At 39.8% G+C, this 17,690-nt stretch overlaps 1 protein-coding gene across 3 annotated transcripts in view; it reads left to right on the forward strand.

The window, feature by feature from the left end:
• Positions 1 to 17,690, forward strand: part of LOC122932204 (bone morphogenetic protein 8A-like) — a 76,917-nt gene that overhangs the window by 46,641 nt on the left and 12,586 nt on the right. For all 3 annotated transcript variants that reach the window (XM_044286484.1, XM_044286485.1, XM_044286486.1), the window contains 4 exons: positions 8,914 to 9,106; positions 9,522 to 9,670; positions 10,030 to 10,224; positions 14,629 to 14,708. In XM_044286484.1, coding sequence (XP_044142419.1) covers positions 8,914 to 9,106; positions 9,522 to 9,670; positions 10,030 to 10,224; positions 14,629 to 14,708 — 617 coding nt within the window. The remainder of the gene's footprint in view (positions 1 to 8,913; positions 9,107 to 9,521; positions 9,671 to 10,029; positions 10,225 to 14,628; positions 14,709 to 17,690) is intronic.

The raw sequence follows: 17,690 nt of genomic DNA on the forward strand, positions 1-17,690 counted from the left end.
CAAATTGGGGACACGGGCCCCTGCACTCCTTATAGGTGAGGGCCCCAGTGGTCAGACCCACACTCATCGGATACTTATTCCCTATACATAAGTTGTCTTAATGGGACAATCTTTCTAAGTACTGCACATCCATTTTCAATGTAAACGGTTTAAGAAAACTTTCCTAGAATGGTTTCCGCCTTAGAAACGTACCCTCATGTGCACTTGCATATTATTTCATGCAATAGTGGTACATTGTCATCTGGGAGCCAAAGTGAGTGTCAGCTTTTCATTTTATTGCACTACTGTATAGTCAGTCTATGAGGAGAAAAGTATGCCCAGCCTTGAGTGAATCCACTAGTTTGCTATTAATTTAGTAGAAATAACCAAAAACCCAAGAGTTCGGGAAACTTTAGTGCATGGTACATTCACAGCTCTTCAATTAAATAGCATTATTTAGATTGTGCATACACTCTTTTCATCTTCCTCATATATACAGTTAGCTCCTCTATATGTCAACATTTGGCAACGATTTATGTCTTAAAACCACATTAAGAGATCTTGAAAAGTAAACTCATTACTTTATTCACGTGGGAGGAAATAGCCTCAGGGCGATTGAACATTGGGTACTTCTGTTTAGATTCTACCAATTACCATAATTTGTCCTAGATTACTTCTATTCACATTTCATAACCCGAGATCACAGAACCACTCTTATACATTGCCTTTAAAGCAAATATTTATACATTGGGGTATAGAACGGTAGAAATGTACAGAAAGTACAGCACATGTCACAAATGAGCCACTGCTATTTAGAAAGAAGTCAATGGTGAGATTTAATGTTTTGTCACAGAAGATTAAAAAGCATGATCAGAAGACATAATCACTTCCATGCTGACACCATACAACTATCCATTTCACAATGCCAGCAGAGAGCCACAAGACTTCTCCACATCCGCAGCAGCTTCTCGAAGTAAAAAATGATTTTAAGATCCCCATCACAAAGATGATATTACACTGTTTATACTTATAAGGGGACTTTTATCAAGTCGTTGTGTGGCGTAAAAATGTCACATGATGCCCGCATGTGACATTTGGTGCATATTTTTGTGACATTTGGTGAAACCTTAAAAACACCACCTTTAACCCCTTCAGTACCAAGCCACTTTTCACCTTAAATCCCAGGCCGATTTTTGCAAATCTGACATGTCACTTTGTCATTATAACTTTGGAACGCTTTTACTTATCTGAGGCGATTCTGAGATTGTTTTCTAGTGACACATTGTACTTTATGATAGTCAAAAATTTGAGTCAATATGTTTAACTTTTATTTATGAAAAAATCAAAAATGTAACAAAAATTTTGAAAAACTTTTTCTAAATTTACATTTCTCAGCTTTTAAAACAGAAAGTGATACTTCATAAAATATTTATTAACATTCTCCATATGTCTACTTTATGTTGGCATTTTATTTTTTTCGGATGCTAGAAGTGTAGAAGCAATTTTTCAAATTTTCAACGAAAATTCCCTAAAATTTTTTTGAGCACCAATTCATTTATAAAGTGATTTTGAGGGGCTTACGTAATAGAAACCACCCATAAATGACCCCATTTAAGAAACTACACCCCTCAAATTATTCAAAACTGATGTTACAAACTTTCTTAACCCTTAAGGTGTTCCACAAGAATTAAAGGAAAATAGAGGTGAAATTTCTAAATTTCTCTTTTTTGGTAGATTTTTTTTTTTGTTAATCATTTTTTTTTTCTTGCAACACAGCAAGGGTTAACAGCAAAATAAACATCAATATATATTACTCTGATTCTGCAGTTTACAGAAATACCCCATATGTGGCGGTAAACTGCTCTATGGGCACGTGGCAGTGGTCAGAAGACAAGGAGAGCCATATGGATTTTGGAGGCAGATTTTGCTAGAATGGTTTTTAGGCACCATTTTGTATTTGAAGAGACCCTGACGTACCCCTACAGTGGAAACCCTCATTTTGGAAACTACACCCCTTAAAGAATATATCAAGGGGGGTACTGACCATTTTGACCCCCTAAGCGTTTTACGGAATTTGGAAACGCTTGGCTGTGAAAACAAAAAGTTTAATTTCCAACAATAAAATGTTGCTTTAGCCACAAATTTTTTTTACAAGCGGTTGTTTTGGCATAGTTGAATTTTTTTTTTTTTTTTTACAGCATTCACCTGAGGGGGCATATAATGTGATATTTTCATAGAGCAGGTTGTTACAAATGTGGTGATACCTAATAAAATAAATTTTATTTTTGTTAAGTTTTACCCTTTAATTGTTTTTGAACATATTAAAATCTTGTTTTTGTTTTGCCATTTGCTGAGAGCCATATATATTTTTTTTGGGGGCGATTGTCTTGGGTAGGGTCTCATTTTTTGCAGGATGAGATGACCGTTTGATTGGTACCATTTTGGGATTAATACGCCTTTTTGATCACTTGGTGTTACACTTTTAATGAGACAAGGTGACCAGGAAATGGCTGTTTTGGCACTTTTTTTGGGCATTCATCTGGCGGGGTGGATCATGTGATATTCTTATAGGGACAGTTGATACGGATGCGGCGATACCTAAAATGTCTACTTTTCACTTTTTCCCTATTTTTTTAAAAAAAGTTTTAACTTTATTTTGGGAAAGGGACGTTTTGTTTTGTTTTTTAACTTGAATCTTTAAATTTTTTGTAAAACTTTAGTTTACATATTTTTTTAACTAAAATTTTTTTGTCTCACTCTTGGACTTCAACTTTTCGGGGTCTAATCCCCTTTACAATGCATTACAATACTTCTGTATTGTGATGCATTGGCTGTAAGTGTATTACCAGTGTAATTACCAGTGTACAGCCTTCATGCATGTGAGATCCAGGGGGCTGGATCTCACAGGCTGACACGGATGGCAGCCACGATGCCTAAGGAAGGCATCGGACTGCCGTCCAAGCCATCGGATCCCCGTTGCAGCAGCGATGGAACCCGATGGACACGAGGACCCGTCAGGGTACCGCACGTGTCGTGATCAATGCGCCGGCATCTGTGTTTTCACCGATGCCGGCGCATACAGAAGAAGTCCGGCTAGCAGTGACTGCCGGACCCCTGAAGCTGATCGGATGGGTGCAGAAGCTGTACGGGGCTGAGATTTCTGACCCAGTTCCCAGCGCCGTACATATACAGCGCTGGTATCCTACGGGTTAAAGGCTATGTACACCTTTTGGGGGCAATTTTTTCTATTATTGCATTGTACTCATTTTCAGCTAAAAATATTTTTTTAACTTGGTCTTTATAAAAAATATGGCATCCTTTTTTCTGTACAGAGTTGACAAGCTCTACAAGCACCCTTTGGATTTTCTGTCTTTACCGTCCGACCAGGAGAAGACAGACTTCTTATCTCTGCTCTCTGACATTATAAACACTTATTATAGCTCAGTTCTTATCTTACTGATAAAAATATGGCTTAAATAAGTGTTTATGGTCTCTCAGTAGTTCAGAGATAAGGTTTATTAGATGACTGGCGCAAAGAGAAAGTGAAAGGACCAGTCACACAGCTAGAAAAACTGTTAACCCTTTGTGACAGAAAAGCTCAATATTTTTTTAATGAAGGCCAATTGAAAAAATTATTTTTGGCCAAAAATTTGTAACATGCAATCATAAAATAAATTGCCTCCAAAGGTGTACATAGCCTTTAAATCTCATTCATGATGTGATGTGAAACATTTTAAAAAGTCTCAAAAAGTTGCATCTCCATGTCAGGCAACCCCCTGGTATTCTTTTACAAACATAGGCATATACCATATTGCACTTGTGCCAAATATATAATTTTGTACACATTTCATAAATTTCGTGCAACCTCACAAAGCAAAGGCAGAATTAAAACTGACACCACTGTAGAACGGCAAATAATAAATTCCCCCCCAAAATGTGCTGTATTTGTATGTGTCTATTGCAGGGATCAGCAGCCTTCGGCACTCCAGTTGTTGTGAAACTACAGTTCCCAGCATGCTCCATTCATTTCTATGAAAGTTCTTAGAAGAGCAGAGCAAGTATGCATGCTGGGAGTTGTAGTTTCACCACAGCTGGAGTGCCAGAGGTTGCCTACCCCTGGTCTATTGCATATACAGCATGTCCTGTGGCAGATGGCCAACAGCAAAGTGGCAGGAAACTTTACTAGCATTACTGTCACTGTTAGGAGTGATACATGACCGTGTCTTTAATGAGGTGACCCCTTTATAGCACACTTTAACCATCTCTCTGCAATGCTACAGACTATGATAGAGTAGACACACTTTTTTTTATCACAAAATTCTGATAAATATGTGTAGTTGGGTTTAATAAGACCAAAGCAGTGAACAGAATGGAATAAGGTAAATATGACTTGCATGGAATGACCTAAACAGTGTAGATTTAGTGCTCTTTTGTCCATTACATCCATCCATTCACAAGGCCCTGGTCACCTTAGCTCTCGTCTCAGTTTAATTGGTTGTATACTTTTTGAATTCTGCAGCACTTTTCTTACTGTAAAAAACCAAACAAAATTATAAGTCAATGGGATCAATGAAGATGTTTTAGGACCTCTTAAAAGGATTGTCCTTGGGATAGGTCATTGCCAACTTCCTTCACCCCAGCCAGTCAGCTGTTTGAATAGGCTGCATCGCTCAGGTGAGCACTGCAGCTTCCTCACAGCTTACCAAACACAGTACCGTACATTGTATAGTTGCTTTGCTTTTTACTACGTCTCAACCTCTTTCACTTGTATGAGACTCAACTGCACCTAGGCCATGTTACTGATGAATGTGATGTCACTGGTGTAGGAAGAGGCTGCGATGCTCACCACTAATAAAATATTGATGACCTATCCTGAGGATAGGCCTTAGATCAGGGCAATTATTGGGAAAGAGCTTGCCTAGAAACACTCATTTCCGATAACTGCACTTTGTAAAGCTGCCTCCAATCACATGATGAGTACACAAACGCTCATTCATTGGGTGAAAGCATCATTGATGCAGACACCAAAATCATAATTCTGGGCAGGAGATCATTCTATTTAAACAGCGATATGCTTCCCAGAAACGATGATTCTCTATGGAGACGAAAGATCACCGTAGCGATCCCTCGTCCCCATACAGAGGAAGTGATTGCTGCATGAAAAATGTATCATGAATGCATGGGCGTAGCTATAGGGGGTGCAGAGGTGGCAGTCGCTACCGGGCCCAGGAGCCTGAGGGGGCCCAAAGACCCTTGTGCTGCATAAGAAGACACACAAAGCACTGAGGGAAGGGGGGCCCAAGATGAACTCTTGCACCAGGGCCCATGAGCCGTTAGCTACGCCCCTGCATGAATGTATGATTAATTCCCTATAATTGCCTGCAAAGTAGGCCGATATGTTGGGGTCTTTACAAAACAAATCTGATTTTTATATAGCAACTAGAAAGATCTGCTTTTTATACTGCCTACTGTAATCTGACCAACAAAAATTCCCGTAAAAATTTGCCTTTATAGAGTTTAATTTAATCTTCTTATAATTTCTATTGGAAATTATTTTGTGGAGTATCCTTGTGGCCTATTAAATAGTGCTGAGGTCCAACCTCGTGTCTTCATAACCACCCAGGGCTTGATTGAGGGGCCCCAGATTCTTCAGCTATGAATGGATGGGAGTTGAGATTAAGCCCACCAATGTAATAATGTTTGTGAAAGTAGTCTTTTGAGGCCTTCTACTCACATGGCAGAGGAAACCATATAAAATGTGTGTAACCTACAAACACCTTTAGAATCACTAATGCTTTGCTTCTGATTGCCATATACCATTACCTTGACGATTCATTTCCTCCATTCTCTTTTCTTCTATGGAAAGTACCAGAGTTTAATAAATGCCATATGTGCACCTTACATTCATGATCAAGTCGCTGTGTGATATTCAAGAGCAGTATTCAGGAACCGCTACTATATGTACTTCCTGGCATTCCTGTATGTCCAGTGTTTCCAATAAAGAGGTCAGATCGATGAATGATAAAAATGAACAACTAATACATTGTGCAGTGTTTCTCTTTCTAGAAGGAAGAAAAATGATGCTGTCAATCACTGAAAAATAAAAATTGTATGCCATACCTACACTTTTACTCCATTCTTCCTGATTTCTGCAGCACGTCTTAAAATGAATTCAATATTTGAAAAAAATCCACAGGCCGGAGATGTACACAGAAATCATAGGACCGGAAAGCACAGTTAGAATGGGCCTCACACTCCACTCAGAGCTCAAACAAATGTAAACTGCTTTTTCTGAAAATCCTGGATGTGTTCCCAAGTGTTTCTGTTTAGCTGCATAATGTAAATGCAGCTGAAACGGAAGACTTTGAATACATCTGGTCGGGACCTGAGCGGAGGTGTGAAGCATAGATTGCAGCTTGGGGGTGGGATGGATGGGTAAGTACAAAGGAAACCATCTCTCCTCTACAGGGTCTGAAGGCTCCAGGATTTTCAGAAAAGCCTGGAAAACCCCTTTATAGGGGTATCCAGGTTCTAGATATTGATGCTCTATCCTTATAATGTCCAGCATTCCCTTTTTAGTTCAAACTTATGTGCTTAGTTTTATAATATATTTGTATAGAAGAGCTACTGCCTAAGGCCAATTGTCCCCTACCTTCTTCCACATTGCACTGTGATCCACTACTGGAGTGGCAGTAGTATAAGGCTACGTCTACATGATGACATTTGTCGCGCAACATTTTGTTGAACTAATGTCGCGCGACAATTTTTATAATGGCAGTCTATGGTGTCGCACTGAAACATGCAACATGCTGCGACCGCGATGCATTCGAGATGATGGATTTTTCTGTGACTGTCGCAGTCGCAGCATGTTGCATGTTGCAGTGCGACACCATAGATTACCATTATAAAAATTGTTGCGCGACATTAGTGCAACAAAATGTTGCGCTACAAATGTTGCAGTGTAGTTGTGCCCTATCTGTCGCGCATCAAATGTCGTTGTGTAGACTTAGCCTTAGACTACAAAATCAAACATTAAAGTGAAAACCATAACTTTTTTTAATTTTGCCATCAACATCCCGTAGATGGTTGAGGGCTTGCTTTCAGCTCACACCTCTGCAACCACACTTAGCAGACTTTCAGACTCATGCCTTTTCCCTCAATACAAGGCATTCCTAGATAGGTAAGGCCGGGTTCACATTACCGTTTTGTTTTTCTGTTTTTAAGCATCTGTTATGCTCGGTTTATATCTGTTTTAGCAATTTCCATCTGAGATCTGTTAGAATAAAAAAATATGTATATCTACTGTATATGGTTTTGTTTATACACATCTATCTATCATCTATCCATCAGACACAAACATTGATATAGATAGACAGATAATCAGATATAAGATAGATATGAGATGAGATGATTGATCCTTTACTGCCTGGTAAGCCTACAGGACTAAGGCCTCTTTCACACTACCGTTTTTTTTCCCAGTTTTGCGGGCCGTTTTTTTAGTTTCGTATACGGAACCATTCATTTCAATGGTTCCGCAAAAAAAACGGAATGTACTCCGTATGCATTCCGTTTCCGTATTTCCGTTCCGTTGAAAGATAGAACAAGTCCTATTATTGCCCGCAAATCACGTTCTGTGGCTCCATTCAAGTCAATGGGTCCGCAAAAAAACAGAACACATACGGAAATGCATCCGTATGTCTTCCATATCCATTCCGTTTTGGCGGAACCATTTATTGAAAATGTTATGCCAAGCCCAATTTTTTCTATGTAATTACTGTATACTGTATATGCCATACAGAAAAACAAAACGGAAACACAACGGATCCGTGAAAAACGGACCGCAAAACACTGAAATAGCCATACGGTAGTGTGAAAGAGGCCTAAAGCAGTGGAGAAGATTATGATCTGCTGCACAGGACACAGTTAAAGTTTAAGGTCAGACCCCGCACTGGTGGCTGATATGTATGCTATTAACATGGTGGTCAGTTTGGGTGGTTATTGGCTCCCCAGGAGTCTCAGGCCCTGGGCAGCCGCCTTAAACCGCCCATACTATAATCCACCATTGAGAGCAGATCATTGCGGTTATAACGATTCCAATTATATGTAGTTTAATTTTATATTTTTACATTTCTTGTAGGCTCATGCTACATATGGGGTGATGTAAGGCTTTGGCTGCAACATCTAAAGGGTCATTTAGTTTAATGCATTGTACAAAGGAATTAAAATAATAATGAAGAAATACTGGGGTCAGGGTTTTATACAGTTTATACCAAATGCAACAATGTCTAGACAAATGTCTTTAAAATAAAGCATAGCTAAGGGCTAAATTAAAAACATGCTTTATTTTTCGTCAAAATATTGGTGTCCATGAAAACTGGTACCAAAAAGTTGCAAAGAAAGGTGCATGCCATATTTGCACAAAATTCAGAAAGTTTTTGGAGGTTTGGAGCCCTGATTGCCACTTTTCCAAAAAGAAGATAGAGGGGAATGGGGTGGGCAGTGCAGGACTGGGGCAGCCTACCGATCACATATGTTATAATCTACACAGGAAACTGGCATAAAGTAGATTATTGTGGAAATCTAGACCAGCTCCCTTGCTTAACATTTCCGTTTTGGTGCACAGACCTACACATAAGTGTCACAATTATAAAGAGGGGTATGCATCTGAATAATTGTGGCGCATCTGTTGCCAGCGGGGGACAGGTTGAGACTGGCATGCAATATGCCAGTCTTAGTAAATGTCCCCCTATGTGCTTAACATAGAAAGTGAGTTGTGCCAAATGTATTATTCCATTTGCACCATTTTAAAATTTGCCCCCAATTTGCAAATTTGTGAAACATACAAGACAATTGGTAAATTTCATTGTATCTATCGGATTGTATCACATTAGGATAGCAACTGAATAATAAAATGTATACTTTCTATGTTTACAGTGGAAAATGACAGAGATATCTTCCATCAGAAGCCATACTGGAAAGAGTTTAAATTTGACATGACTCAGATTCCGACTGGAGAATCTGTAACAGTAGCTGAGTTTCGACTTTTCAAAACTCGCAGTTTTTCACGGCAGTTTAACAGGACCCTTCACATCAGCATTTACGAGATCCTACGGGAACATGCAAACCGGTATGTGGATAGCTGGACCTTTGTATTAGGGCTCATGCACACGACCATATGTATTTGGAGGTTTGCAAAATACGGATCCGCAAAAAATACAGATGATGTCCATGTGACATCCGTATTGCATCCATTTTTGTTGATCCATTGTAACAATGCCTATCCTTATCTGCAAAATGGACAAGAATTGGACATGTTCTATCTTTTTTGCGGAACGGCCATGCGGACATAGGGAAACTGAACGCACACAGAGTCATTTAGTTTTTTTTGCGGGCCCATTGAAGTGAATGCTTCCGCATACGGGACGCATAAAAACCAGAACGGACACTGAAAAAAATGCGTTCATGTACATGAGCCCTTAGTCTGAAGTCTAGCTGATGATATAAAATACATGCATGTAATACCATCTCTCTCTCTTTTATAGACAACCTGAGTTAACTTTGCTGGACCACGAGAGCATACAGGCTGGGGATGAAGGGTGGTTGGTGTTTGACGTCACAGCAGCTAGTAACCACTGGTTGCTTAACTCAAAATATAATTCAGGGCTGCGCCTCTATGTGGAGAATGATGACGGTGAGGTTACACACTAAGAATGACTCAAGTGGAAATTGCATGCTGCCTTTCATTAGACATGTAGAGATGGGTTGATGTCATCTTGGCTTTTCATTTGGCACAGTTGATATAAATATCCTCTATTTCACCAGAATTAATATAGCTCCTATAGCCCAAAGTTTATTACAAGCTGTTGACTGAGAGCTCTTTAATAGCGTCAAGTAACCATTTCCTCTCATACAGATTGTTACAAACTTTTTTGACTCAAAATGGCTAGCAACCCATTTTATAAAATAGCAAAAACATTTTAGGCAAATTCTCCAAATGTTAGAGGACACGACATATAACCTTCTATAATATCATGTGTGTTAATGTAACAGGACAGAGCATTGATCCAAGCTTGGCAGGCATCCTGGGAAGACGAGCACCTCGTTCCAAACAGCCATTCATGGTTACATTTTTTAGAGCAAGTAAAAATCAAATCCGATCTACAAGGGCAATTAAACAACTAAAAAAAAGGCAACAGAAGAAACACAGTGATCTTCCACATCCCAACAAATTACCCAGCGTATTTGGTAAGACTTGAATGGAAGAAATGATTTTGTCTTATATTTTTTGTGTGCTTAAATGGAAATCTGACACCATGAAAATGCATAGAGCAGACGGAGCAGATTGATATATAGTTTTGTGGGAAAAGATTCAGCATAACTTGTAATTTATTCATTAAAATATCTGCTCATTCTGAGCTCATTAGGTTAGTTTCGCACCTGCGGTAAAGTATAGTGCAGGCTGTTCCGGAAGAGGAACAGCCTGCTGTAGTTCACCATATCCAGCATGGCCAGATAGGGCCATGCACCAGTGGACCTCATTGACTATAATGGGATCCGACAGGAATCCAGCTGGTTTCCGGCATGCACCAGTTTATGTCCAGCCGAAACCTGGCATTCATGTCGGAAACTAGCTGGATCCCATTATAATCAAAGGGGTGAAATCCGGCGGTCTGCCTGCAGATTCTACTGCATTTTCAAGGTGAGAGGTTCTACGTTCATCAGAACAGTACCTATTTGTTAGGATTTTCCATGTGTCTATTTGTACTTATAAAAAATATAATACTTAAAAAAAATATATAATATCTAACCTGTTGTGTACAGATAACTTTTCGGCAGTTATCTAATTATCATCACAGGCAGGATTAGGCCTTTTTCACACTACCCTACGGCTATTTCAGTGTTTTGCGGTCCGTTTTTCACGAATCCGTTGTTCTGTTTTTTTTTGTTTCCGTTCCATTTTTCCGTATGGCATATACTGTATACAGTAATTACATAGAAAAAATTGGGCTGGGCATAACATTTTCAATAGATGGTTCCGCAAAAACGGAACGGATACGGAAGACATACAGATGCATTTCCGTATGTGTTCTGTTTTTTTTGCGGAGCCATTGACATGAATGAAGCCACAGAACGTGATTTTCGGGCAATAATAGGACATGTTCTATCTTTCAACGGAACGGAAAAACTGAAACGGAATGCATACGGAGTACATTATGTTTTTTTTTGCGGAACCATTGAAATTAATGGTTCAGTTTACAGACCGTATACGGAACGCAAAACGGAAAAAAAAAACGGTAGTGTGAAAAAGGCCTTACAATGACAGAAAATTCCACAGGATTCACAATGCACAATGCTGTAGATGATGGTCACAGCTTATCTACTCCGTTCCTGTACAATGACCATTGCACAGGTAACAGGGCTTGTCTGGAAAACTCTACCATAAAGGCAAAAAGTCATCTCCTGTCCTTTGTGTATATGGTCCATGAGGCTGCTGAAATGCATATCTCTAAATGCTGTTAACAGCAGTTCAGGCAAGATGGATGCCCCCATAATGATGTACAAAGAAAAAAGAATAAAAAAATCTAATTATCTTTAATTTTAAAAATTACTAATTAAAAAAACACATTAGAAAAAAAAATATGTATAAAAAAAATATAGGTGATACTTTCCTCTCAAAGCTAAGTTATGTTTTTAAAGGGTTACAGTTAGGTCCATAAATATTGGGACATTGACACAATTCTAACATTTTGGCCCTATACACCACCACAATGGATTTGAAATGAAACAAACAAGATGTGCTTTACCTGCAGACTGTCAGCTGTAATTTGAGGGAATTTACATCCAAATCAGGAGAACGGTGTAGGAATTACAACAGTTTGCATTTGTGCCTCCAACTTGTTAAGGAACCAAAAGTAATGGGACAGACTAATAATCATAAATCAAACTTTCACTTTTTAATACTTGGTTGCAAATCCTTTGCAGTCAATTACAGCCTGAAGTCTGGAACGCATAGTCATCACCAGACTGCAACTGTCTTCAGTTCCTGCTTGTTCTTGGGGAATTTTCCCTTCAGTTTTGTCTTCAGCAAGTGAAATGCATGCTCAATCGGATTCAGGTCAGGTGATTGACTTGGCCATTGTATAACATTCCACTTCTTTCCCTTAAAAAACTCTTTGGTTGCTTTTGCAGTATGCTTTGGGTCATTGTCCATCTGCACTGTGAAGCGCCGTCCAATGAGTTCTGAAGCATTTGGCTGAATATGAGCAGATAATATTGCCCGAAACACTTCAGAATTCATCCTGCTGCTTTTGTCACATCATCAATAAATACAAGAGAAGCAGTTCCATTAGCAGCCATACATGCCCACGCCATGACACTACCACCACCATGCTTCACTGATGAGGTGGTATGCTTAGGATCATGAGCAGTTCCTTTCCTTCTCCATACTCTTCTCTTCCCATCACTCTGGTACAAGTTGATCTTGGTCTCATCTGTCCATAGGATGTTGTTCCAGAACTGTGAAGGCTTTTTTAGATGTCGTTTGGCAAACTCTAATCTGGCCTTCCTGTTTTTGAGGCTCACCAATGGTTTACATCTTGTGGTGAACCCTCTGTATTCACACTGGTAAAGTCTTCTCTTGATTGTTGACTTTGACAACACATACACATACACCTACAGTGTGCAGTTAAAGCACATCTTGTTTGTTTCATTTCAAATCCATTGTGGTGGTGTATAGAGCCAAAAAAATTTAGAATTGTGTCGATGCCCCAATATTTATGGACCTGACTGTATACCCATCTGAGACATTAATGGCATATAGCTAGGATATTCCACCAATGTCGGGTGCAGGTACCACCTCTGGGATACGCTTGTATCTTCAGAATAGGGCCCCCCAAAAGTGAAGGAGAGCACAGTAAGCATAAGCAAGCATGCTTCTCTATTTCCGGCAGTCCCATAGCAGTGAATGAAGAGTGCACCACACATGCACCACTTCATTCACTGCTATAGGACTGGCAGAAATAGCTGAACTGCTGCTATTTTCAGAACTTCCAGAGTGGTAAATGGAGAGTGGCTGAGCTTGCCAGCGTGCTCTCCTTTAGGCCTCATGCACACGACCGTTATTTCATTCTGTGTCCGTTGTTCCGTTTTTCGTGATTTTCTGCGGACCCATTGACTTTCAAGACACACGGAAACAGAAACAGATCACGGAACACACGGAAGAAAAAACGGACACGGAACAACGGAACCCCGTTTTGCGGACCGGGAAAAAATATTGTTGTGTGCATGAGGCCTTACTTTGGGATGCCCATTCTGGAGATAGGTGCGGGTCACACCTATCTGATATTGGTGGCATAGTCTAGCTATATGCTACCAATGTCTGAGATGAGACAACCCCTTTAAAGTTAACATAGATATAACTAAAGTATAAAATGTGTATTGTATACTTCAAATATTCACTTATACTTTCTAAGAAACACAGGAATGCTTCATTGTGCAAAACCCCTTTATGGTGTCTTTATAACCTGACATGCTTAGATTTTTTTTCTGTCTATATATGCTAACCAGGGAGTACAGATATACACCACATTGTAACATCTCTTTGATACTTCTTTCTTCCATTATGTGCTATGATTAGGCCATATACACATACTGTATGATCAGCTACATAGGGGCCCACCATCATCACAATCAAAGCATTTCTAGCTGTTGGGTTGCATGTGGAGAACTGTGTTAATAATTCCCTTACTTCACAATAATTCTGAAAGTAGATGGGCTTGAAAAATGGTCGCACTTGTGCCATTAATTAAGAGACCCGATATATATGATGATCACTTTTTAACCACATTTTTCACGCACAAGGAAGATGATAAATCTCTCCCTATGCTCTATATATGTGCTGGGTAGCAATGCTTCTTGCACATGTGCCTTCATCTATGTCTAGCACTGTTCTTAAAGGACCGAGGTACAAAAGATGCCTTGCCAGCCATCGGTGTCCGGGAGATAATTTCCTGCTTGTGATTAGGATGAAATCCCTCCTGACTCAACCTCTATATTGTTATTTTCTGTAAACATTTCTGTTGTAGGAAAAGGTTTTCAGATAGTTTGAGAAAAAGCCTTGTATGTTTTTGTAACCCCAGCAGCATAAATGTTGTGCATTGAAAACTCTAGCAAAGGCAAGATAAATATACAAAAATCCTTCCATCAAAAACAGAAATCTTTACATTCAGCCTTGGATGTGTGTGGCTCTGTAAATATTTTTCAGTATATAAATTGTATTTATGAAGAGCACTTCAGCATAATACCCATTGATCTCTTCAGCGTTGTTGTTTTGTTTATTTGCTGTATAGTTGTATTTTTATGCTACTTCTGGTAAAGGTTTTTATGCGGGTTACTGTCATTTAACATGGAAACTGCTAGACGTTTCTAATTTCCAATTACAATTGGGAACTCAGGCAAAGTCATAGGCATCTATGGTGTGTGTGTGTGTGTGTGTGTGTGTGTGTGTATGTCTATTTATTTAGACACAGTGATACTGTAGACCCACTATCTACATCGATATATATATATGCGGCATGGGTATGTAATAAATGTATGTGTGTCTTCTCAGATGATTACGGTATATATCAGTAATTTCATATATCCTTTTAGATCATATACATGTTCCTGATGGCAGACAAGTGTGCAAAAGGCATGAGTTGTATGTCAGCTTTCGAGATTTAGGTTGGCTGGTAAGTATCCGTTACTGCCTATGGTCTTATCTCTTCATGGTCTTTTTTTCTAACAGATCTGATGTCCTTTCCCAATACCGTTTGTCTATTGTTGTATAGCACTTTAGTAAAAAATAACTCCTCCATATCTTAATCCCTTCAGTAGTAGGTGTTCTGATGCCACTAGAAATGTGTCTTACCTGCAGACTGTTGGTACTTTTCCTTTCTTCTGCATCATTATTGTAAATTCATATTTTCTCTTTAAGGTCTCATGCACATGACTATATTTTCATCTGTGTGCTATCTACATTCTTTGCACACATATTTTTTGCAGATCTGTGTGAACGTTCCAAACATTATAGAACATGCCCCGTTCCTGTCTGTATTACGGGTGAGAATAGCCCTTTATATTGATGGGAGTGAGAACACGGAAGGTTTATGTATTTTATAGACCCATAGTTTGCAAACCGAAATATAGACATGGACACGTGCATGAAACCTTAGACTGTGCTGTATGATCTGACCAAGCAGATGCCTCCTCCCTTGCAGCTCTTTCTCCTCTCTCACAGCACAGGTCTCAAGCTGAGAAGGACTGCAGTATAATGCCCACTTCCTCCCAGCCATTACAGCATGAATCTCGCACACAAGCTGTGGTAGAGACTACCATAATAAAACTCCTTCTCCTCCCTCCCCTCTCACAGCATGAGCCTTAGGCCTCTTGCACACGAATGTATTTTCTTTCCGTGTCCGTTCCGTGTTTTTTTTTTTTTTTTTTTTTTTTGCAGCCCGTATGCGGAACCATTCACTTCAATGGGTCCGCAAAAAAACGGAAGTTACTCCGTATGCATTCCATTTCTGTATGTCTATATTTCCATTCCGCAAAAAAATAGAACATGTCCTATTATTGTCCGCATTGCGGACAAGGATAGTTCTGTTCTATGAAGGGCCAGCTGTTCCATTATGCAAAATATGGAATGCACACGGATGTCATACGTATTTTTTGTGGATCCAATTTTTGCGGACCTCAAACTACATATGGTCGTGTGCAAGAGGCCTTACACAGACACTACAGATACATACTGCTGCAGCCTCCCTCTCCTTTCTCACTGTCTGGTATTTACTGTTCTAAATGCATTTTACCAGTGAAGAAGTTTCTGAACATTTACAAAGAGAATGCAGGCAAAGAAAGATGCCACTTTCTCCTAAGGCTACACGCACACGGACGTTGTTTTGGTCCGCATCCGAGCCGCAGTTTTGGCGGCTCGGATGCGGACCCATTCACTTCAATGGGGCCGCAAAAGATGCAGACAGCACTCCCTGTGCTGTCCGCATCCGTTGCTCAATTCCATGGCCTTGCAAAAAAAATATAACCTGTCCTATTCTTGTCCGCGCTTTGCGGACAAGAATAGGCAGTTATAATAAAGGCTGTCCATGCCGTTCCGCAAATTGCGGAATGCACACGGACGCCATCCGTGTTTTGCAGATTCGCTAAACACAACGGCCGTGTGCATGAGGTCTAATATATATGAACATGTACTACTGCAAAAGAGAATACTTCATTAGTATTGCTTAACCTATGACACCAAAGACTAGATACTGCATGTACAGACGTGGACAAAATTGTTGGTACCCTTTGGTCAATGAAAGAAAAAGTCACAATGGTCACAGAAATAACTTTAATCTGACAAAAGTAATAATAAATTAAAATTCTATAAATGTTAACCAATGAAAGTCAGACATTGTTTTTCAACCATGCTTCAACAGAATTATGTAAAAAAATAAACTCATGAAACAGGCATGGACAAAAATGATGGTACCCCTAGAAAACACAGAACATAATGTGACCAAAGGGACATGTTAATTCAAGGTGTGTCCACTAATTAGCATCACAGGTGTCTACAACCTTGTAATCAGCCATTGGGCCTATATATATGGCTCCAGGTAATCACTGTGTTGTTTGGTGATATGGTGTGTACCACACTCGACATGGACCAGAGGAAGCAAAGGAAAGAGCTGTCTCAAGAGATCAGAAAGAAAATTATAGACAAGCATGTTAAAGGTAAAGGCTATAAGACCATCTCCAAGCAACTAGATGTTCCTGTGAGTACAGTTGCACATATTATTCATAAGTTTAAGATCCATGGGACTGTAGCCAACCTCCCTGGACGTGGCCGCAGGAGGAAAATTGATGACAAATCTAAGAGACGGATAATCCGAATGGTAACAAAAGAGCCTAGAAAGACTTCTAAAGAGATTCAAGGTGAACTTCATGCTCAAGGAACATCAGTGTCAGATCGCACCATCCGTCGTTGTTTGAGCCAAAGTGGACTACATGGGAGACGACCAAGGAGGACACCATTGTTGAAAACGAATCATAAAAAAGCAAGACTGGAATATGCCAAACTACATGTTGACAAGCCACAAAGCTTCTGGGAGAATGTCCTGTGGACAGATGAGACAAAAATCGAAGTTTTTGCCAAGGCACATCAGCTGTATGTTCACAGACGAAAAAATGAAGCATATCAAGAAAAGAACACTGTCCCTACTGTGAAACATGGAGGAGGCTCTGTTATGTTCTGGGGCTGCTTTGCTGCGTCTGGCACAGGGTGTCTTGAATCTGTGCAGGGTACAATGAAATCTCAAGACTATCAAGGAATTCTAGAGAGAAATGTACTAGCCAGTGTCAGAAAGCTTGGTCTCAGTCGCAGGTCATGGGTCTTGCAACAGGACAATGACCCAAAACACACCGCTAAAAACACCCAAGAATGGCTAAGAGGAAAAAATTGGACTATTCTAAAGTGGCCTTCTATGAGCCCTGACCTCAATCCTATTGAGCATCTTTGGAAGGAGCTGAAACATGCAGTCTGGAAAAGGCACCCTTCAAACCGGACACAACTGGAGCAGTTTGCTCATGAGGAGTGGGCCAAAATACCTGCTGAGAGGTGCAGATGTCTCATTGACAGTTACAGGAAGCGTTTGATTGCAGTGATTGCCTCAAAAGGT

Source organism: Bufo gargarizans, chromosome 3 (genome assembly GCF_014858855.1).
Source record: "Bufo gargarizans isolate SCDJY-AF-19 chromosome 3, ASM1485885v1, whole genome shotgun sequence".
NCBI classification, from domain to species: Eukaryota; Metazoa; Chordata; class Amphibia; order Anura; family Bufonidae; genus Bufo; species Bufo gargarizans.